Source organism: Aphelocoma coerulescens, chromosome 17 (genome assembly GCF_041296385.1).
Source record: "Aphelocoma coerulescens isolate FSJ_1873_10779 chromosome 17, UR_Acoe_1.0, whole genome shotgun sequence".
In the NCBI taxonomy this organism is placed as follows: domain Eukaryota; kingdom Metazoa; phylum Chordata; class Aves; order Passeriformes; family Corvidae; genus Aphelocoma; species Aphelocoma coerulescens.
The window spans coordinates 3,378,659-3,401,122 of NC_091030.1; the positions used below are offsets into that span (position 1 = coordinate 3,378,659).

Genomic DNA, 22,464 nt, shown 5'->3' on the forward strand with positions numbered 1-22,464 from the left:
TCCCTGCCCATCCTGACAGTGCTTGGGAGCAGCAGAGCAGGGCTGCAGGGCTGCAGGGCTGCAGGACGAGCCATCAGCACGCCAGGATAAGCCTGTTCGCCTCATTATGGAGAGAGCCGATCTGCTAATGCTGCAAGAATCCCCCTAATCCACCCACCCGGTGCACAGCAGGAAGTGGAGGCTCCCAGAGTCCCTGTGCTCCCAGGGAAGCTGCTCTGTGCTGTCACTGGCACTTTTATTTAAGGAGCTGGAGGAGCTTTGGCAGTGGTGGAGCAAAGCTGTTGCTTGTCAGCCTTCTCTTGGCACTGCTGGTGTCCGTGCTTCCCTCCTCCATGGCAGCACTTCCAACACTGGCACTCACCCTTGTCCTGGAGGAATGCCCTGCTGTGCCAGGGCTGTGCCCCAGCTGCACAGGTACATCCTGGGGACAAGTCCTGACCCCAGCTGGGGTGGCAGCCTGATCCCAGAGGCTGTGGGGCTATAAGCACACACCTTTCCACCTGTGTGAGCACTGCACAAACACGCTCACACCCATCTCAGGGCTGCCTCTCCCACCCAAAGGGATACAGAGTTCAGCCACAGTTTTTGTATCCACACACACACACAGCCTGCAGGGAACACACCGGCCCCAGCAGAGCATCCTCAGTGCCACTGGGCCACAAAGCTGCAGCACCACATTCCCAGCCCAGTAAAGCTCTCTGAAAAGCTCCTCTTCTACCCCTGGTGCCTGCTGTTCCTGCTCTTCAGGGATGACCTTTTCCAAACCTGGGCCTCTGCTTCATCCTGATGAGAAATGCAACTTTTCTAGAAGCAGTTTAATGCTCGAGGAAGAAGACAAAGAAAGTGGCTCCTGCCCTGCCAACCTGGCACAGAGCATGGAGGGAAAACCTGGAGTCACTCTGACAGTTATCCCTCCTCTCCCCCTGCTGCAAGGCACCCTCCTCACCCTCATCCATCACAGCCCTTAAGTGCAAGCTTAACCTCCAAGGATTGTGCCTGAGTTTAAGCTCTGCACAGATCTAATTCTCATTATCATCTGCTCAGCTCCTACACCGCACCTCCAAGGAACACACGAGCTGATGCAAGGAAGCAGAGGGAGGTCCCGAGGGAGGCCTGTGTGCCATGGCTGTCACCTTCTGGGCTGGGCAGTGCCCCAGAGCTGCCCATGGCGGGCTGAGAAGCCCCTGCAGCGCTGGTTGGATGGGTTCAGGGGGATGGGTTCAGGAGCAGGTCCGTACAGCAAAACCCATCCCTCTTCCCTCCTCCCCGTGCTCTTTAGACAAGCACAGAAATGCCATTACAAGAACATTAGCAGCTCCAGGATTAAACACTCTAATGGCAGAAAATGAGAGTGCAAAGACAGCACAGATAACCTTAACTCGGCCCCTTGCAGGCACGAGTTTTGATTGCTGTTTATGTATAACACTTCAGCCTGGAGCTAAATTAGCTTGGGAGTTAACTGCCTCCTGCCCTGCTTGGTGCACGAGGCAAGCTGTGCCACCACAGGAAAAGGAATGGGATATTACATGGGTTTTGACCAAGTTATTAAACTCCATACCTTAGAGAGACAGAGCCTCATCCTATAAAAGTCTAAGTCAATAAAGGCACCGGGATCCTCCAACAGTGAAAATAGCAGAAGTGCACAAGAACAAACAAATATCACTTGATGTGCACAGAACCTGCATGGCATTAAATTGAACTCTAGGAAGGAATGGCTCTTTTCCTAAACATAAATGCCCCCCTGCCAGGGTTGGTCATCTCCTGATTTACATGCTCGGCTCTGCAACCTCCAAATCCCCTTAACACGTTGCCTTTAAAAAAATAGCTCAGTGAAAAATGACTTTCATCTGCCTCGTGCCCACAACACACCCCTGTCCTACCCAGACAGCAGCACCATCTGTGGCTCTGGTGACAAACTGGCCCATTTGGACAATGATGGAAACCTTTTTTTTTTTTTATCTCCTCCTGCCAATTTCCAGAAAAGAACCTTTGCTACTACATTTCATCTGGTTCTTTCAAGCTCGTGCTTACTGCTGATTTTTTTTTTTTGGGGGGGGGCTACCAATTGTGGATGCAATGAGAGAATTTTGATGAAGAAACACCTGATTTATAGATGGGGGAAAAAAAATTTCAACACATTTGCACCTGCTAATCAAGGTAGCTATCCATCTCATTTATGCCACTGCTCCAGCAAGCCTGACAGCACAAAATCAGAGACTGTTTCTTCCAGCATTTGGCCCTGAGGGACTGATTCTCCAGCAGATCTCTTCAGCAATGCCCACAGAATGTGCAAGTGAATTAGTTTTGTGCATACAAAGCAGGTAATTGTGCTCACAAATCAGGATTTGCATATGCTGCTGGATGGGATGCTCTCATTGAGGCTGGTAAGGGAGGCCAGCGAGGCGGCAAGCACTCCTGGATTTTACCCAGGGGTATCCCAGTGTGTGGCACGAGTGGCAGCACCAGCAGTGCTCCCACATCTCTTCAAAATACAGAGAGTGAGGAGAGCTGACAGCCAGTCCCACAAGACAACAAATCCTCCCTGTTCTCATCTCAAACAGCACAGGCAGCATCTGCCAGGAGGATGGGGCATTGTGGCTGAACATCTCCAGCCAAGGAGCACATCCTGCCCTGGAGAGGTGCCTGTCCCCTCCAACGCGGCAGCTGGGCATGGTCACCGTGTCACCTCTGCAGGGAGGAGCCCCTCAGCAGCATCCACTTGTCTCTGGATTTGCAGTCAGATCAACCAGCTTGGCCGTTTCCAAGGCAGGAGGGATGAGGGAGATGACATTTTGCTCGTGTGCAGATGTCAGTGTTCCCTCCGAAATGCTCTGATGAGCCGGGGCTTTGCAACACAGGTTTCAAATGTGTCAGGGGGGCAGCAATCATTTAATTAAAGAGTGAGTCACACGACAGAGACACGAGGGAAGGCAAATTAAGGGCAGGCAACAAAGTGGATTTTGGCATTTCCTACTGTTCCAGAGCCTCTGTTTTCACCGGGAATTATTCTTCACACTGAAGGAGTACTCGGTATCCAGAGTCCCAAGTCAATATGTTGTATGGACAAGTCCCATCCAAAACTCCAACCCACAGAGGTGTTCAGTGCTGGGAAAGGTAAGAGCTTGAGTCTCACCAGAGAGTGCACATGTGACCTGGGGCTCTCTGTCCAAAGGTGTGCCAGGAGCCCGTGGCACTGCCACCAAGGACGGGTCCTGCCCACAGAGGTCTGTCTACACCTTGGAGCAAGGAAGCTTGGGACAAGGCTGGATCCACACTGTCATGGAGAGCAGCTCCAAGGGTAAGGCTGAAGTTAGATTAGCCATAAATGTGCTGGAGGACCTCAATGCTGGCGCTGCTGCTCTTCACAGGGGAAACTTTGAAGGCTTTCAGCCTCCAGAGAGGACAAACTTCAGTCCATCATTCTCATGGATGCTCTGCCCAGCCTGAGAAGGCAGAGGACAGGGGAATCCCTGGCACCCATCACTTGGGATGCTCACAGAGGATAAAATCCCTGACCCGAAAAGGTTGAAATCCAGACAGGATTTATGTGCCGCAGTAAAACCACAGGCCTTCCTCTCTCATGGTGATAAAAATAAATCATCCTTAAAAATAGAATGGCATTAATAAAAATAAATCTAAAAGTACATGCAGTGTATCATGGGGTTACAGTCTGCCTCAGCCTGAGGGAAAAACTTCTCACCAGTTCAAGGCTGGCCAATGGTGATGAACAGACATGGTGCCTAGGGTTATACCTGGGGTAAAGGGTCAAGCAAGTAATTCCAAAGGCTTAATTTCAGTTCTTGTGAAGCCTGGACCTCTTAAGGAGTCTTAGATTTAGGCTATGGAGATCAGCAGCCCCATCAGCCAGTCCTGCTCGATCCACGCAGGTATAACTGGCTTAGACAGGACAAAAATTCTGGTTTATCCATGTGCACACTCCCAGGCTGGAGAGAGGGGGAAGAAGCCCATGGACACATTTCAGGTGAGGGACCTGAAGGCTGAGATCCAGGCTATTCTGCCCTCACCATGGGCCAGCAGGGACCATGGGCACCAGGGCTGGGAGCAACAGAGCAGCTGCCAAGATTCAGCTCCAGCCCAGTGTCAGGACAGAGCAGCTCCTGGGATAACGAGCATCTCTCCCTTCCCTGCAAACAAGATCTGACACATCCTGCTCAAGCATGGAGAACTCAGCAAGAGCCACAAGCTGCTCTGGGAGCTGGGGACACAGCGGGAGCGGCAGCTGGGCCAGCACGGGAGAGCACCGCTCCTCGCAGCAGAGGCCACACCAGGATCCAACCAGCCAAGGATGGGGCTGGCCAGGGGAGCCACAGGGCTCTTCCAACAGGGAAGTCATGATCTGGCTCCATACGGTCTCCCCACGGTTTCTGCTGGAGGCAGAGTTGTTTCTCTCCTCCTCTAAACCAGGGGACAGCTGAATGCATCTTCCCTCTCCCACTGAGGTGGCTGCGTTTTGCCAATGCCTGAAACAAAAATCCTTCTGCTCTGCAACATCTGGATGAGAAGAGCCTCCTCCTGCACCATCTCCATCTGTCAGCACGGCTGTCAGATGTCTGTCATCACCTTCCAGCCCTCCTTGGGACTTCAGATGATGCCCAGGGCTGTCTACACAGGGAATTCATCCAGCGTCATTGTTCTGCTGCAGCCATGCCTGCCCGTGCCTCCAGACAGCCTTGAGGCAGACAAGCCTTGAGGAACAGGAATACTAAGAAGAGAAGACCTGTCTTGACCAGGAAAATGAGTTTGTAGGACCAAGTTCAGTATTTGCATCTCAGCTGAGCAGGGAGGGTTGAGAACAGGGTCACCCCCACCACCCCATGAGGCGTTCATGACTCTGAAGGATTTCTTATTCTAATCTGTGTATTAACGACAGCCGGGGGCTTTGGGAGGCTTAGGGAAAGCCTTCTCCACAGTGAGCCATCCTTTAAACCCTCTGGCAGAACCAGACACCAACACCCTCACCTGCAGCCAGGAATCTCATACTCACAGGAGGTGAGGAAGCTCATTGCTGAGGGGGAAGCAGCTCTCACATGGAGAGCCCGGACTAAACTGGGACGGCACCGCTCTGTGAGGAGATGGGGTTTGGGTGCTCTTTAGAAGCTCAGCAAGCCAGGACCACCAGGGACACTTGTCTCCACACCACCAGGAAGGCACCAAGGCTGGTGAGCAACTGTGAGGCACAGCACACCCTAGCACAAAAACCCAGCACAGTCCCCAGGCCACCCTCCTATGGCAGGTCCTGTCACCCTATTTGCTGTGTTCTCTGTTCTTGCCTCACAGCAGACTCCAGGACTTCCATGTGTCATGCAGGAAAGACAGAAGGGAAGGTGACACTTCTCCTTTGCCCAGCCCCACACCTGAGTCCCAGCAGGGCTGGCTGCTGCTCCACAAGGGCGGTTGCTGCACACAAGCAGAACACATTCAGCAGAACGCTCATTTAGAGATGAGGAAGGATGGCAGAGTTCACAACTCCACCAGGAAGGGCTGGGGGGACAGATCCAATGTAGATAACCACCAGGCAGGAGCACTAATGGGAATCGTGGTGCTCTGCAGTGGAATGGCCAGAACAGAAAAGGGGGGGAGATGGGGTAAACTCACGAGTAGGTTTTCCATACTGGACAGCAAAACAACTCAGCTTAGAAGCAGATCAACTCCATGTGCCTGCAGCTGCCACACCTAAGAACTGGTAGATCCACCATTTCAAATCCCCATCTTGTGCCCATCTTCTTTACAGCTGCTGATGGGAGTCACCACTGTGTGACCCTGCCAGTACCTCTCAGTCCCCCATGCCTGCCACCAGGCTAGAGCAGAGATGAGCCAAGAGGGCATCAAAATACCCACTGACAAACCTTCTCCCCCACATCTCTGACCTTTCCAGGGTCTGCATTCTCCCCTGGCCTCCCTTACCTGTGTCTTGGTCACACAGCTGCTCACAGGCGTCGGTAGTCCTCTGTCCACAGAGGTCTCTCACCCAGGGGGACGTGGCATTGATCTGGTAGTACAGGGACAGCTTGGCTGGGTTAAGCCAGTCAGAGATGTCCAAGTAGCTCCCCTCGCTCACAACGAAGCTGCTGCCTGGGGGAAGTGGGGAAAAAAGCGGGTTAGGTGAGCATGGAAATCTAAAAGAAAAACACCAAACGTGCATTTTGGCCCAACATCAGAGCACTGCACTCTTCAGGAGCTGCTGTGATGACAATATCTGCAAAATAATAACGAGTTCACTGACAGCTGGTCCCAAAGAACTTCATTTGACCGTTCCTCTCCAGAGGAACCTGCTCCAGCAAATGGTCCACCTGCTCCTCTGCCCAGACACTTCCCTGCCCTTACACTACTGGGGTTGGATTCCCAGGTCTCTACAGAAACGTGGACCACTGTAATTATTCTGATCTGTAATCAGAGCATCACGGCCCCAGCTCGTGGAGGTGTTGTCCAGGAGGCACCTGGAGCTCAGGGCACGGATGGGCAGTGGCAGCAGAGGCCGTTCCCACTTCACCCCTTTAGCTGAAGCTGAGTGAACTGGCCCAACACACAACTTCCTGTATGAGTTGTCTTGTATCAGACACTCCCCCACTCTCTCCCTCCTCTGAGTTAGAAGTGAATTCCTGCCAAAAATATTTTCTTACAAAATCTTACGCTTCTTTATTTTGCAAAATGTATTTTTCCCCACTGGCATCTGGGAATATGCATCATCTAATTAGCCAAATAGATTTTCAGTTCAGCCCAATCATTTCCTTATCTAACATCTGAGGCCCAGCATTGCTTGGGGGATTTTGCAGGCACAGAGGTCCTCATTAACTCTGATCTTCAATTACATTGATTATAAGACTGCCTCCATAACAGTGCTGCACAGATCAGAGGGGAGCCAAAAAACCTCTGCCATTAAGTGGTGTTTTGCAAAACTTACCAAGGTAAAAGCCTCAGAAAGAGGGGAGAAGAAACCTGCAAGGAGGAGTGGGCAAGGGGAACTGCCAGGTAGCCCAGGAACCCACAGCCACTTTTCCACTAAGTCTGAGGAATTGCAACGGGGGCAAAATTTGCAACCACTGTCTGAAGATTGAAATCCTTCTCAGAGATTACCCAGGGATAGCAAGTCTATAGATCCAGGGCCTATCATCATGAAACTCTGAGGCTTATGACCCTTAGTAAAGGACTAGGACATCATTGCTTTAAGCACCAACTACTTTGATGAAAGCCAAGAGATAAAAAAAGCAAGCCAATAAACCTGCAGCAGCAGCCGCCCCACATGAACCTGCCTGAATACAAACTCTGGATCTCCTTTTGAAGAGGATCCCTGATGCTTAGCAAAAGGGAGCCCTTCTCACCCTCATCCTGCACCACGTTATCCATGCAAAGGATAAAACAAGCAGAGCCTCAAGTCAAGCATCCCAGTGAGTGACCTCATTTTCAGGCATCCCAAGATCTCAGCACCATCCAAATCCAAGCCCAAATTTCCCATAAACACAAGTCTTTGTTGCAGAGTGTTTACATACCATAAACATATTCACAGGCGCATCTCTACACTCAAAGCCAATGGAGGCTGCCAAGCTTCTGACTGCTCAAGCAAATGAGAATTAGACATCAGGATCCAGCAGCTCTGGAGAAACAGCAAGGCAGGAGCTGCCCTGCCAAGGCTGCAGGATACATCTCAATCAGACACGAGGCAGCAGTAAATCACTGGGTAAAGCCCCCCAGCACCACTGGAAAGCAGAGAAACACTGAGCACAAAGAAGTTTCTTAGAGCCATGTGGTTTTATCTCTAATTATTCTTCTCAATGAATTTTTAAAGATAGCCTTACACACCAATAACAACAATTGCTGGTTTCTTTTTACCAAGCAGAAATGCATCGTGAACCCTTTGGGAGTGTTTACTATTTACATGTAGGTGTCTCTGTAGTAACCTGTCAATTTTGTTTTCCTCCAGATTTCCGCAGCTCCCTAATAAAGAGCAAGGCTTGGGAAGCACGTAAAGTTGTTTTGAGACTCGGCTACAGACAACTCCCTCTGCACCCAAGGACAGAAGAGCGAAACCAGCAGCTCTTGATTAAATCCCTCCTTAATGAACCCCACTTCTGGTTAAAATACAGCCTGCAAGTAACAGCAGCAAACCCGACACGAACCAGACGCATCATTAGCATTCAGAAAGGTGAAGGTGGCTGGAGCTGGCAGAGCATCTTGGCCCAGGAGCTGCTGCACAGAGGGGAAGAGCCTGTGGTCAGGTGGGTGATGGAGGGGGGACTTCTGGAGCTCCCCACCACAGAATTATTTAGGTTGGAAAAGACCTCTCAGATCATCAAATCCAACCGTTCCCCCAGCACTGCCAAGGCAACCAGACCATGTCCCCAAGTGCCACATCCACAAGTGCCTTTTAAATCCCTCCAGCGATGGGGACTCCATCACTGCCCTGGGACGCTGTGCCAGGGCTGGACAATCCTTCCTGCGAAGAAACTTTTCTTTATATCCAACCAAAACCTCCCCTGGTGGAACTTGAAGCCATTTCCTCCTCTCCTATTGCTTGTTACTTGGGAGAAGAGGCCAAACCCCAGCTGGTTCCACCCTCCTGTCAGGGAGTTGTAGAGAGTGAGACGGTTCCCCCTGAGCCCCTTTTTCTCCAGCTCCCTCAGCTGCTCCTCATCAGACTTGTGCTCCAACCCCTTCCCAAGCTCCAGGTATTTTGAAGATTAATTACTTATTTTGACTTTAGTAAGCCTGATTGAGAAATCATCCTCATTATCAGGTTTTTCAGGGGTTTTGTGCGTTTGTTTGTTTGAAAAGCACAAGTGAAAACATTTGAATCCAAAAGTCCTGAATTCAGGCTCAGTGTAAAATAGAGATTTTTCTACCTCAGTCTGAAACAAACCCACACCTTGGGAAATTAAAGGTCTGTCCTTCCTTCCTCCCTTCCCTTCTCTTCCCTTCCCTTCCCTTCTCTTCCCTTCCCTTCCCTTCCCTTCCCTTCCCTTCCCTTCCCTTCCCTTCCCTTCCCTTCCCTTCCCTTCCCTTCCCTTCCCTGCCCCTTCCCCTGCCCCTTCCCCTTCCCCTTCCCCTTCCCCTTCCCTTCCCCAGAGGAGGAGGGGACAACTTCCAGCAAGGAAACTTCTCCCATATCCGAAGCTGAGTGCGTGGCAAGATTTTGAGAGACGTTCACAGACGCCCTCATCACCTTCACTCCCACTGAAAACACAAACAAACGCCCCAATCTCGATCCCTTTATAGCGTGCCTGGGAAATAAACAGGAAAAGGCATCCTACAAATATTTTGAAAGCTAAAACTGTGATGATTTCAAAGCCTTTTCACAAAATTTTTCTCTTCACTTTCCAAGAATCCACGTGTAGAAAACAGTTTTCAAAAGTCACCATCGTGTACATATCAAAACCACCTTGAAAAGTTCAGAAAGGGCAGGTTGAGGAACAAATCCTTTCAGAAACTACCGACAACAAACATCTTCTAAGCAAGAGCTGTTTCAAACACCTTCAGCTTGTTGGGAACAACAACTGGGTTTGTTTTCCCCAACACACAGTCTCTGGATAGAGGGAAGGGGAGTGATGGGGGACTTGAGGGGGGTAGAACCCACTACAAACCACCCTCCTAAAACCTTCCTCGAGGACCTCAGACCCTACTAAATCACCCCCACGCCCAGTTTGAAGCACACCTTCAGCTGCTGCCTGCAGTCCCCAGAGCAGTCCCAGCACAGACACTCTGAAGACACCTGGAGGGACTGTCCATCCTGCTGTCCTCTGCTGCCAACCTCCCAGGTGTCCTCCTAGATACAAATTTGGAGCTTCCCATTCAGAAGTTTGCTGAAATTCCCCTTGAACAGAGCCATTTAGGTCTCAGGGTAAAGCAACCATCAAGAGAACACAGCAACAAATCCACCCAGCACCACCTCCCAGAACCCCGTAGCAGGACATATCCCTCAAATGCTGCTGGCTTTACAAGCCAGCCAATGCCATGGAGCAGCTTGGAGAACACCAGGACACAGCTACAACTCTCTCCCAGCTCCATGAGGGCCAGCAGCCCCTCAGGGGATTGATTTGTTTGGGTTTCTCTGTGCGTGTGTTTTCCGCTCCCCCGTTCCTTCCCCAGCACTGATCAAAGCTGGATGAGTTAAGGCAGCGTCAGAAGTTCATGTCTCTCATGCTGGGGTCTCCTTCAAAGTTCAGTGCAATTGCTTAAGCCCTGACAAAAGAGGCTTGAAGTTTTGACATTTCAAAAATCATTTTCAAGAACACAACAGGATAAAACAGCTCAGAAGAGATATCTAACAAGGGAAAAGAACAAAGCACCCAAAAGGCAGCCAAAAGGGTTTGGCTTTTCCTTTCTCCTTCTTTTCAAGAGAAAAGATCAAAACATAATTTTTTTTGAAGAACATCTATTTCTCCCTCCCTCTGCTCTCTTTGTCATCTTTGGTCCATTCAGTGTTTCTTGGCCAACAAAATTCCTTTTCATCTAAAATTAGCATTTTGTGTTGGGAAGCAATGGGAGGTCATACTACAGGTTGCTATTAATGTATCCAGCCCTATACTACCACACAGCTCTAATCCTGTTAGAGATATTTTTTATAAACACTAGAGGAAAGATGATCCCTCTTGCTTCATTCTATAGGTACAAAGAATAACCCTATTTGATTTCTTTAGAGACCCTTTTCTTACCCTTGTTAAACTTGAAAGAACATTGCCCAAAGAGACAACTCCTCCCCTATCAGCTCTTCCCCTTGATCAACTCTCCATCTCCTGCCCCAGTCCCAGGGCACAAAAATTTCTGCCTCTGAAATTTCTCCCAGAAAATGCTGAAGAACCGGACAGGCTTTGGATGCCCAGGACACACGTGTACTGACCTGAGCAAGGAAATGGGGCTTGGGGCAGGACTGCACCCACAGACTAACACAGTGCTCAGCTTTACCACCCCCTCATGCTCAGCACAAAACCAGGTGATTTGGGAATAATTTAAATAGTTTTAAGTCAAACTCTAAGTTCTATAGTCTAGTTTGAATCCAGGGATAGCATCCCACCAGGTTAAAATCCAAGCCAACCCTCTTTACTTTTTTTTTTCAATTATTTCTCTCTTTGAACAAGGTGAAATGCTTAAACAGAAAGTTAAGTTAGACAGATTTGAAAATAGCCCAAGCCTATAAACACATCTTTCACTCAGTCCTCCCCCAGCTGAAGGACACACAGTTTTTACCTCACAGGGCTTGACCCCAGGGTGTATTTTCAGCACATGAACTGCACCCATGGGCTCTCACATCCCCAACCCAACAATGATCAAACCTGCAGACCCCCATCCCCTCGAAACACCACCAATCCTGCCAGAGCTTTCCCACCCAGGCAAAGCAGAAGTCACTTAGTGATACAAGCCTATGTGTAATTACAGCTCACACTGGAACCACCTCTCCTGCGGGAGGAGCAGGGTTAAAGTGTTAAATTGCACTTTCTTGATCATTCTGCCAGACTCTTTGTTTGGGTTTTCTTGTCAGTCAGTCTTGATTTCTCCAGGGCTGAGCTTCCGACAAACAACACACATACTTCACTTTGTAAGGCAGGTGATGGCTCAGCCAACTTTTCCTGAACTTAAGCAAGAAGGAATCTGCCCACCCTGCCTTGTGGTCAAGCTCATGCTGCAACGAGATCTCTCATGGCAACATCAGACAATGTAGTTGTGGAGCTGTTGGTAAGAACACATCTCTGTTCTCAGAAGGCATCTGGGCCAGCAGTGGCTGAGACAGAAATGCGACTCCTGAAAAAAAAAAGTGCTTCTCCTTAATGCTCCGTATCTCCCAACTCCCACGCTGCAGCCCGGGGCTCTTTAGCAGTGATGCTCTCCAGATATCAGAAAAGGGTTCAGGGAAATCCAGCCTAAATCTAATCACATCACAAAGCACAGAGGAGCTATGATAAGCTTGTTGTATGAATGCAGAAGTCAATGTTTGCATCTCTCCATCCACGGGACGGAGAGCAGGTTAGCAGGCCAAAGCCGTGCCATCCCTCCCAAATCAGAGGGTAAGGGGTGTTGGTAAAGCTCAGCAGGTGCCAGGAGATGCCCCCTCCCCACGGGGCTGGGCACCCCCTGCCTCTCTCAGGATGCTCCCGGCTCTGAGGCAGCTACTGCCGACACCATCCAAACGCCAACACCAATCCCGCTGGCTCTGCTCCAGTGAATCCTGCAAAGGAGAAGGAAGAAGTATTTGGCTTCCCTTGCAAATGGAGCTACCCCAGAAGCTGGGAATGCCTCTGGCAGGCACGGGGCTGGGGAGCCGGGCAGCCGCTGAGCAGGTTCACAAGCCTGTCAAAGCCACGATAAAAACATGATGTACTTCAGCCTCCAGAATCTTATTAGTTCTTCATGCAACGAGCGTTCACGCCGTAAAACCGTCTTGGAATCCCTTTGATCCACGCTGATACAGTTCATAAATTGATGTTAATATTTAGAGTTCATGTCTGGTTACACTGCAGCCATTTGCTCACATTTTCTTGCCAGGCAGGCAGACACGGGAGCGGGAGTGAGCTGTAACACAGGCACGGAGGTGACCCTGGTGATTACGAGGTGCTGAAATAAAATGCAATTTGTAAAGCTGCCCCCAAACACGGCCACCTTACATGAAACGCACGGGGCCTGGGGCAGCCAGACGTGACACCGAGTCTGCAACAGGAAAGTGTTGCTTCTGTCAAAGCCCTGACCCAGGTCTCCATACTGCAAAAACCCTGGGAGGGTCACACACAAGAAAAAACTTACTTTAAACCAATTCCTTCTGCTGATTTCAGGGAGGACTTGTGGATCTGGGAACAGCTGGAGAACACGGGGGACACCAATGGCAGAATCTTTTTGAAAGCCTGGAAAGATCACAGAATCACAGAATGCTTTGGGTTGGAAGGGACCTTAAAGATCATCTTGTTCCACCCCTGTCCTGTGGGCAGGGACACCGAGCTCCATCCAGTCTGACCAGAGATCGCTTTGAGATCAGATCTCTTTCTCCATCCTTCTGGTACAAACCTGGGGAGCTTCACCTGTAAATCAGAGAGTGTCTCCAGCTCCTCCTTGCTGCCAAACAGGATGGGGACACAGCCAGTCCCCACCTCCTGTGGCTCATCTCTGTGTGGCCACGTGTGCAGCACATCCTGAGTGCCCTGGTCACCTCCGAGAGCTGCAGAAGATTGAGCAGGAAATGTCAAAAACAAACAATTTAAAGCAACACATTTAATTAAAACCAAAATGAGAAGTTGTTGCGAGTCCCAACAATTGCAGTCTGCAGAGCAATCTTCAGGGAAAATTAACACAGGCTGCTAATCACAGCATCCAATTCACTGGCATCTTGGAGGAAACTGTGGTGGGGGAAGGTAGGAAATAATCTGCAGATGAAACAATTACTGATCAGCTGCGTGGCAAGGACAGCTCAGCATCGTTCAGGCAGGCAGGCGCAGATGCACGGAGATTAAAAGAATAAACAAAAAAGAAGCTCCCTCCACCTCTGCTGTCTTGTCAGATGCTCCAACCCAAAACACGGTCTCGAGTGGAAATTCCACTTCTGACGGTCTCTTGGCTTTGCAAGGGGGAACCTGGGCTTGCTCTCAGGGCAGTGTTCATCCTGGGAGAGTTCACCCACACTTGCAGCAGGGACAGAGCCATCACACGGGCAGCTCGTCAGGGTGGGGACACTGTCCATGCCAAGCTCTGACCCCACAGTCAGGACCCTGCCTGCCCACACTGAGCTCTGACCCCATAGTAAGGACCCTGCCTGCCCACACTGAGCTCCAACCCCACAGTGAGGACCCTCCCTGCCCACACTGAGCTCTGACCCCACAGTGAGGACCCTCCAACCCCACAGTGAGGACCCTCCCTGCCCACACTGAGCTCTGACCCCACAGTGAGGACCCTCCCTGCCCACACTGAGCTCCAACCCCATAGTAAGGACCCTGCCTGCCCACACTGAGCTCCAACCCCACAGTGAGGACCCTCCCTGCCCACACTGAGCTCCAACCCCATAGTAAGGACCCTCCAACCCCACAGTGAGGACCCTCCCTGCCCACACTGAGCTCTGACCCCACAGTGAGGACCCTCCCTGCCCACACTGAGCTCCAACCCCATAGTAAGGACCCTGCCTGCCCAGACTGAGCTCAGACCCCACAGTCAGGACCCTCCCTGCCCACACTGAGCTCCAACCCCACAGTCAGGACCCTGCCTGCCCACACTGAGCTCAGACCCCACAGTCAGGACCCTCCCTGCCCACACTGAGCTCCAACCCCACAGTGAGGACCCTGCCTGCCCACACTGAGCTCAGACCCCACAGTCAGGACCCTCCCTGCCCACACTGAGCTCTGACCCCACAGTGAGGACCCTCCCTGCCCACACCAAGCTCTGTGCACCACTCTGCACACCCATCCCACAGCCCAGCGAGGTGAAGAGGGATCACCACATCTCCCCAGGCACACATCTCAGAAGAGGAGGGAAGAAGGCTGTAAGTGCCCAGGGATTTGACAGAAACCTGCTTTATGCCCTTTGCTTTATTTCCACTTATAAAACAAAGCCCTACAAGCCCCTCGCTAAACACAGCTCTTGCTTCCCTCTGCACCGCTGGAAGATCTCACCCACCTCTCCCACTAAAGTACAAACATCCACCCACACCATATATAACCTCTCACAGGCTGTAAAAATGGGAAGCTTTAATTGATACTATATTTCATACTGTTGTGCAGCAAGGAGGCACTCCAGGCTGAGCCCTCCGGAGTATCTTTCTCCAGTCCTGCCTTCCCTGCAAGCCATTCCCATTGCTCCAGCTCTACTTTTTGAATTACTACTTACAAGAAAAAAAAAAACAAAACCAAAAAACAACTATTGAATGTAGAGCTGAGTGGCTCACATATTCATGAGAGGTTTTATTACTCAGATGGAGGGGTTCTCTTTCCTTCCTTCCCCCCTTTGACACGGCTAAAGGGTCCTCTAAATAATGCCTTGCATTTCCATATCCTCATAAAAGCCACTACAGTTCTTTCCATAAATCTGAGCCACCTCTGAAATCAGAACAATTCCTTCTGCTCAGCACAGGCAGGGGCTGCCTCGAAACACAAAGCCCTGGAGCAGCAGAAGGGAGGAGAGGATGCTCCAACCACTGCACTCGAAGGGAGGATTTAGAGGCACCAACCCATTTCTGGGAAGCAGGAGGTCCTAGCCCTCCCTGCCAACCATGGCAGCTTCTGCCAGGCTCTCCTTGATCCAGCTGCTCCAAGAAGTGAAGGCACAGCAGCTGTACAAACCAGGCAATAACTGCCCAGCGGGGAGCGAGGCAGGGGGACCCCATCAAATGAACAAAAGGAAGAAAACAAACCGAGGGAGAAATAAGGGCAACAGAGACAGGCTGGTTATTACAGAACTGCTGCTTGGAATATATCCTCCGAGCCTGGCTGCCAGTTGGCTTCTGGTCCCAGTCCTTCCCCTCCCCTTTCCCACCCTGCCACTCCAGCAGGCTCTGGAGCTGCTTTCTCTAACGCCATTCTTGCTGCAGCAGGGAAAGCTGCTCTTCTCCAAGGCTGGAGACATTTGGGGAGGTTCCCCCCCCCTCTTTCTTTTCTTGGCTCTGGCTGCTGGCACGCCAGAACTGGCTGGCATCTATTTAAAGTTTCCTTCAAAGCCGAGTTCTCATCGTCTAGGAGAGGGATTTCTTTCAGCCTCTGCCTTTGTTTGGCTTCTCCTGCAGAGGTGCCGGTAGCAGCTCCGCTTTCAGATTCTCCTTGGCTCCTGACGCCTATTGAAATCCCACATTTCAAAAGGGAACAAGAGGGCACCGCTCCCTCGCATGGGAACATCTCCCGTGAATGCACCGTCCCTGCCTTCTCGCAGAGCCTGCCTTATCCTCCTGCGCAACACCAAAGGAACAGCTTCAGCAACCAGACGATTTCAGCGCACGGCGACACTCGCGAGACACGGTGCCACCGTCGGGTGCCACACCAGAAGCTGCTTCAAGACTGATCAAAGCTCCCAGACTCTGCCAGGCCAAACACATCATCTCTGTTGTCACCTCGATGCCACAGGGATGCTCATGCCAACCCTCCTCAGCACCCTGTAGAAGGCCGATTTAATCCCCCACAGGAGATCTCCAGGGGGAAGCAGGGCCTCTCTTCTCCATCAGCATCAAACTCCAGGTGCCGAGCCTTGGCGAACACATCCAGCCACATTTTTCCTGGGTATCACTGAAATTTCCCAACCCAGCTCAGTTCAGTGATGTCTTTAAAAGCTTTGTAATATTTTGCTGCCTGTTGGGTGGTGCCTTGGGATTTGTTGTTATGCAGAAAGAAGGGACAACTTTAAGAGCTTTTTCTCTTCCCAGGCAAGGGACTGTCATCGCATAAAATGATGGGATTTCAGGGAAAGTGATAGCCACTGCAAAATGTCTTGGCTGCTTCTATGGAAAGAATTTGACTGTTTCTCATAAAAAATATTAAAAAAGTTTTCACAGTTTGTAATTATATTTTACAGTTTCATTACAAAGCTCATTTTAATTCTTCTCCAAACCGTTGTTACCAGTCCTCTTGCCACTTTCTCTTCAGAAAAGTCATTAAGTCGGGACTGGAGATCATCCCATTTCCCCCAGTTTCAAGGATATTAATCTGTTTTATTGGCATTTCATTGTCATTTTCATTCGAGTGTTCTCTGCATTTGCATAATTTGCATTGCCACCCCTTTCTTGGTGGCAAGCACAGGCTCAGCTTTTCACTTTCATTCTATGGAGTCTCATTCCATTTTGTTTATTTTCTCACTCAGGACACACTGTCTTCCCTGGGCCAGAACCACAAGCTGGGAGCAGGATGCCGAGGTCCTGTCTCCATCACTGCCTTCCTGGCTGACCTTCAGCAAGTACCAGAACCAGTGTGAACTCCCAGTCCAAGTGCTGAACTGGCCAGTGCCCATCCCCATTGGACACGAGTTAGCACTGGAGCACCCTCATGCCCCAAATGCAAGAGTTTCTGTTCTCCAGCTACTTGGAATGAGCTGTGAAGATTTCAAACATTCATGTGTGGCTTGGACAATCATTAAAGCCTTTTAGAAACAGGTCAAGGTGTAGACAAGTCCTTTGTTTCAAATCCTTAAATCACAGAATGGTTTGGCTTGGAAGGGACCTTAAACAACCTCTTGTTCCATCCATCTGCCACGGGCAGGGACACCTTCCACCAGACCAGGCTGCTCAGAGCTCCATCCAAACCAGCCTTGAACACTTCCAGTGATGTGGCATCCACACCTTGATGTTACCTTCATGTCTCCACTCCACCGATGTTCAGTTCCTCCAATGTGTAAACACAAAGTAGATGCTCTCCTCCTCTTTCCTACAAGGGCCAAGCTGTGATCACTGGGGTAGCCCAGCTACCCAGAGATCACTCTTAGCACGGCTAATCCTTCTTCAAACACACTGGTGACTCTGCCATGGGGTGATGATTTCAGCCCCTCTCCACCACCTCCTGCAGCTCTCATCCCGCTGTGTCTCTTTAACCATCTCCCACTCCCCAAAATATTAATCCCCCAAGAGCTGCCCTCCACTCCAAAGCTCCCAAAGCAGGGGCTGTCCCAGAGTTGGCTGCACCAGGACACCCCAGCAGCTGGTGATGCACTGGCTGCATGCAGCATGTTTCTGGCAGAGAGGAAGTGCCCCTCTGCGTGCCCCAAGCAGTGAGACGAGCGCAGGAGCTGAGGAATTGGAACTGACTGAGTAATGGGTCTTGTCTGCTGGAAGAAAATGAAATTTGCCCTCATGTTACTGAAAACTTGCACTCGACGCTCACTGCACATTATAAAGAAAAGGTCAGTGAAACACAACAAATGCAAGGAGCCCAGTTGGAGAAAGCAATAAATAGTGACAGCAGCACTCATCTAATTTTTCAAAGCATCTCTGCCTTTGCTCAAACCCCAGCAATTTCCCTCTGTGCTGCTGCAAGGGCTGGGATGAGCAGCTCTGCTGCTGCAGGACAGCAGGAGGCCTGTCTGTGCAGCTCCCAGGGCTCCTTGACAAGCTTGGAGGAGAACAGAAATATCCATCAGACACAATTAGCACCAATGACAACAACGATAATATTAATTGACATGATTGAGATTTTGGCCTCAGGCTCGCAGCTGTGCTTCTGGAAAGGGAGATCCCCGCAGTCAAACACAGCTGGAGCATTCCCAAAGAGAGGGATGTCCCAAACACACCCAGAGGGGCAGCAGGAGGCTCTTACCATCAGCGATGAAGTGCTCGGGGACGTGGAGCGTCACCTTGACGGTCAGCGGGCAGGAGAGCTGGGAGCCGCAGACCACAGCCAGGACGCAGGAGCTGACCGCGATCAGGGTCAGCGCTGTCTTGTTCACGGGGCTCTTCATGGAACCTGCAAGGCACACAGAGGGGCAGGTGGGTAGCCAAAAGGTAAAGCTGCACCCAGGGCTTTCTCAGCAGAGGCGGGAGAGCCCCAGCACGGGGAAGGAAGGCGCTGGAAACAGGGATGGCAGCTCAGCAGGAGTCTGCACACCCCATGACTCCCATCACAGCTTGCTGGGCACGGGGCTTCATTTTGCTAGAGGAGGGGGAAAACCTGCTCAAAGCCCTGTACAGACCCTCTCCCTGGGAACTTCTCCTCCCTGGAATCACTCATCACACCTGCCATACTCCCCTGCTGAAACCACCATCACTTCTTGTCCACACTGGTTGGCTTGGCAACCCCCTGTGAAACCCTTGTGGAGCAGGACAGCGTTGGGATGGCTGAATCACCATCAGCTGCAGCTGGGTGGGACAGCATCCCCAAGTGTCATAGGGAATGGGGTGAAGCTGTGCAACACAGAGTCATCCAGAGAGGCCTGGCTGCCCCAGAAGACTCGCCTGCTCTTGCTGGATGCAGACGGGGAATATCAGGTGTCCAAATGAGTCCCCCTCTACGGATGGAGATGACCAAGAACTGTCCCAGGCCACCACAACCCCACCAACAGGTCTCCACTGCCCAAGCAAGGAGCAGCCCTGGAGCCTGCATCCTTGAGGCACCACTGATCCCACTGGAGCTGGGGGCTGCCCCGCTGCTGCTCTGACTGCACTGCATCCCCCCCAGCCCCCTCACCCAACACCTGGTGCCAGCACCCCGCTTTGCTCCGAGATAACAACAGACACCCCGCAAGGCAGCGGGTTCCTCCTCCAGGGTTTGGGATGCACCACTTGGAGAGTGTCCACAACAAGGAGAGGGCACAGCCCAGCAACGAACCCAGAAGCTCTACAGCCCATTCTGGTGCAGGCTGAGATGACCCAGCTGCCAGCAGAGCTGACCACAGCCCTGCCCAGGATTCAGGTGAGGACATCTCTTGATTTTTGGAAGCCAATGCAGCCTCTCCCTGCCTGCCCCCCAGACCTCATTAGCAAATTGAGATTTAAAAAGCATCAGTTTGAAAACTGGATGGGAAATGGATCCAAGTTAGCACTTGAACACCCTGCAAGTTGCCTAAAGCTGCTGCTGGAGGTGCTGGTGCCGGGGCAGGGATGATGTGCCTCCTTCTCAGCGCAACCTGTGCTTGCCAGGCAGGGCACCAACCCCCACCAGAGCATCCCCAGGTTGGAGCCTGCACAGGGGATGCTCCAACCAGGATCTGAAGTGGCTGATCTGCTGGAAAATACCCCCATCACTGAGACCAACAGGAACAAGTAAACTGATTAATAAAGCATCTTCTCCTTTCCTTATGCATGGATCATCTAAACAGCCTTCCCACTCCTATTTCACAGATTTTTTGCCAATCCCCTGTGCCCCTCACCTCACAATCCTCTTTTTTCCTTTCCAATCTTTATTCATATCATCAGCATAAGTTAGCACCTCCAAGGGAGGCAAAATCCTCCTCTTGCTGGGCATATTGTGCCTGCCACAACCCCTGCTTGGCTTGAAGTTATGACACGAATGCAAAAAAGAGAAAAAAGGGGAAAAAAAAGCAAGGAAGAAAGCCCCCATCAGGATAAGTGGACGAAATCAAGTGTACAATGGACCAGACAACGCTGGATTTCACCATTATAAATCACCTTTCAATCCAGAGTCTTAAAGTGCTTTGCAAACATTAAATCATAAATCCCTTATGAGTGAGACAAGTATTATCCCCTTTTCACAAAGAGCCTGAATCCCAGGTATGATGGCAGCTTTCACCAAACTGCAGCCAGAGTGGAGCTGGAGGAATTAGGATTTCACATCCCCATTGGTCCACGTGGCTTCTTCTCTCCCCGTGACTCAGGGGAGAGCAGCACAGGGGCTTGGAACAGCAAAAAGCCTTTTACAGTTCCACGAGACTGAGCTTGGCTGCTCAAGGAAAGGGACAATTGCTCCAAGTCTCCTGTAACTCCCTTCCCTCCTGCACTCTCTCATTTCCATCACTGCTAATCACTGACCTCTAGAAGCGCCTGACGTTTGGTTCTGACCAACTGAACCAAAACAAGGGGGCTTCTGCTTGAGCAGAAATTGGATTTCCAGCTCAGCTCTTTATTGCTCACGACCGGTTTGCTGCCAGGTTTAAAGGGAGACTGCTGGAAAAGCATTTAAAGAGAGGGACAGGGCTTTTGTTTTCCATCTCTTTCCCTGCTCTTCAGACCACTGATGCTCCAGCACTCTGTGCTGCATTTAAACACCTGTCTGGAGATAATCAGCTTCACTCCAAGCCTTTAAAAACACAAGCAAATGTATTTTCAGCAAGGCCCTGCTAACCAAACCCACCTCAGCAGGTTCACCAGGGCTGAACCCTGGTCCAGAGGTGAGACAAACTGATCCCTTCCTTCTTCAGCACAGGGAGGGGATCCAAACCCAGCTCGGTAGCTCAGGCAGCCCCAAATGAACCCAGTGCCACACATGAGAGCTTGACCTGGCTAAGCCTGTGCTTTCCCTCCTCTTCTTGTCATCTCCAGGCTTTCAGGAAGTGTTTGAAGAGCATATTTGAAAATCCAGGTGCATCAAAGAAGCTGTCAATGTCCTTTACCAAGAGGAGGAAGCTGGGTGGGGAATACAAGACATTTATGGATGGCTGAGAGCCCCAGCACCCAACAGAAGCCCTGGTTTGGGTCTTGTGGGGTCCAAAAAGCCCAGGAGGAAGATGGTGACCAGGCATGACTGAGACCAAACTCACTCCCCAGATCTCTCTCCCCTAATAAATGTTTCATACATTACTATGACCTCTCTATATTTTTAATCAAAGAAGTTTCTGTAGTGTTTTGAGTGGTTACAACAAAGTGAGTGGATGCCCGAGTGCTCACCCAGGCAGTTTTGGAGGGAAAAACATGGACCATGGGGATTCTCACCTCTGCACCCAAGGAGTGGGCTGGGCACACCACCAGGATGAAAAATGAGAATAAATTACTTCTATCCAAACAGAGAGAAGTAACCTCTCCCCACAGCCCACAAAATCCCAGGAGAGAGGCAGAAAGGAAAGACAAACTGCTCCATTTCAGGGCAGAACCACACCTGAGATACTCCCTGCTAGTGATCCAAGGGTGGCTTAATTAGACTGGAAAACAAGAGGAGTGCCCAGCACTGTGCTCAGAAGGACTCTGGCCACCACCACCTTCCCCACCCAGGATTTTTTTGTCTCTCCTCAAAGCCCAGTGCAAATTATCATGGTGAGGATGTGGGTCTGTGCAGACAGCTCAGAAACCACTTGCAAAGCACCACATTCCCCTAAAGATTTTGCACCTGCTGCAAGATGAAGATAAATTCAAAGCCACTGGTGGAAACACTCAGCAAACAGCCCCTCCAAACGCACCGTGTCTCCTTTGAAATATCATTTCCTTGTGCATTTAATTACTCACTGCTTTGTACACTTTCCTTTGCCTGCCCAAAAGACAAGGAGGGGGGGAAAAGCCCAACAAAACTCCAGGCTCAATTCTTTTTAATATTGGCAGTAGTCCCTAAATTTAGGCGGGGAGAAGAAGAAAAAAAAAAAAGGTGTGTTCAGAACACGTATGGATTTACGAGCAACACAAATATCCCGTGTTCTCGGTAATATGCTGTTTCTAAATCAGGCTCGTAAATACATGCTTGGGAGATTAGTCTATAAAAAAAAATAAACTTTAATTACCCCCTCTTTATCAGCACACAGCCCGTGGTGTTAACCATATGTGGGTGTTAAACGCCAAGTGCTTTGCAATCTTCCCCGCCCCCTGGGAGATAATAGCATCACACGGAACGTTCCGTGGCCACTCGGATATGGAAATGTATTCCCAGCACCCGGGGAAGACGGGGCTGGGGAAGGCGAGCGGGAGAACAGCGAGTGCTGCAAGTGCTTAGCAACCCCCGCCGTGCTGAGCGGCGTGTGGAGCGCCCAGCACCCCGGGGACAGCAGCATCCCGGGGACAGCAGCACCCTGGGCACAGCCAGCCCACCCTGGGCACAGCCAGCCCACCCCAGAGACAGCCAGCCCACCCCGGGCACAGCCAGCCCATCCCGGGGACAGCAGCACCCCGGGCACAGCCAGCCCACCCCGGGC

The 22,464-nt window shown here is 50.9% G+C and overlaps 1 protein-coding gene across 2 annotated transcripts in view; it reads right to left on the reverse strand.

Moving 5' to 3' along the window:
• Window positions 1-22,464, reverse strand: part of ASTN2 (astrotactin 2) — a 320,390-nt gene that overhangs the window by 184,316 nt on the left and 113,610 nt on the right. For both annotated transcript variants that reach the window (XM_069031598.1, XM_069031599.1), the window contains exons 6-7: window positions 18,213-18,359; window positions 5,926-6,093 (exon numbers count right to left, since the gene is read on the reverse strand). In XM_069031598.1, the coding sequence (XP_068887699.1) occupies window positions 5,926-6,093; window positions 18,213-18,359 (315 nt within the window). The remainder of the gene's footprint in view (window positions 1-5,925; window positions 6,094-18,212; window positions 18,360-22,464) is intronic.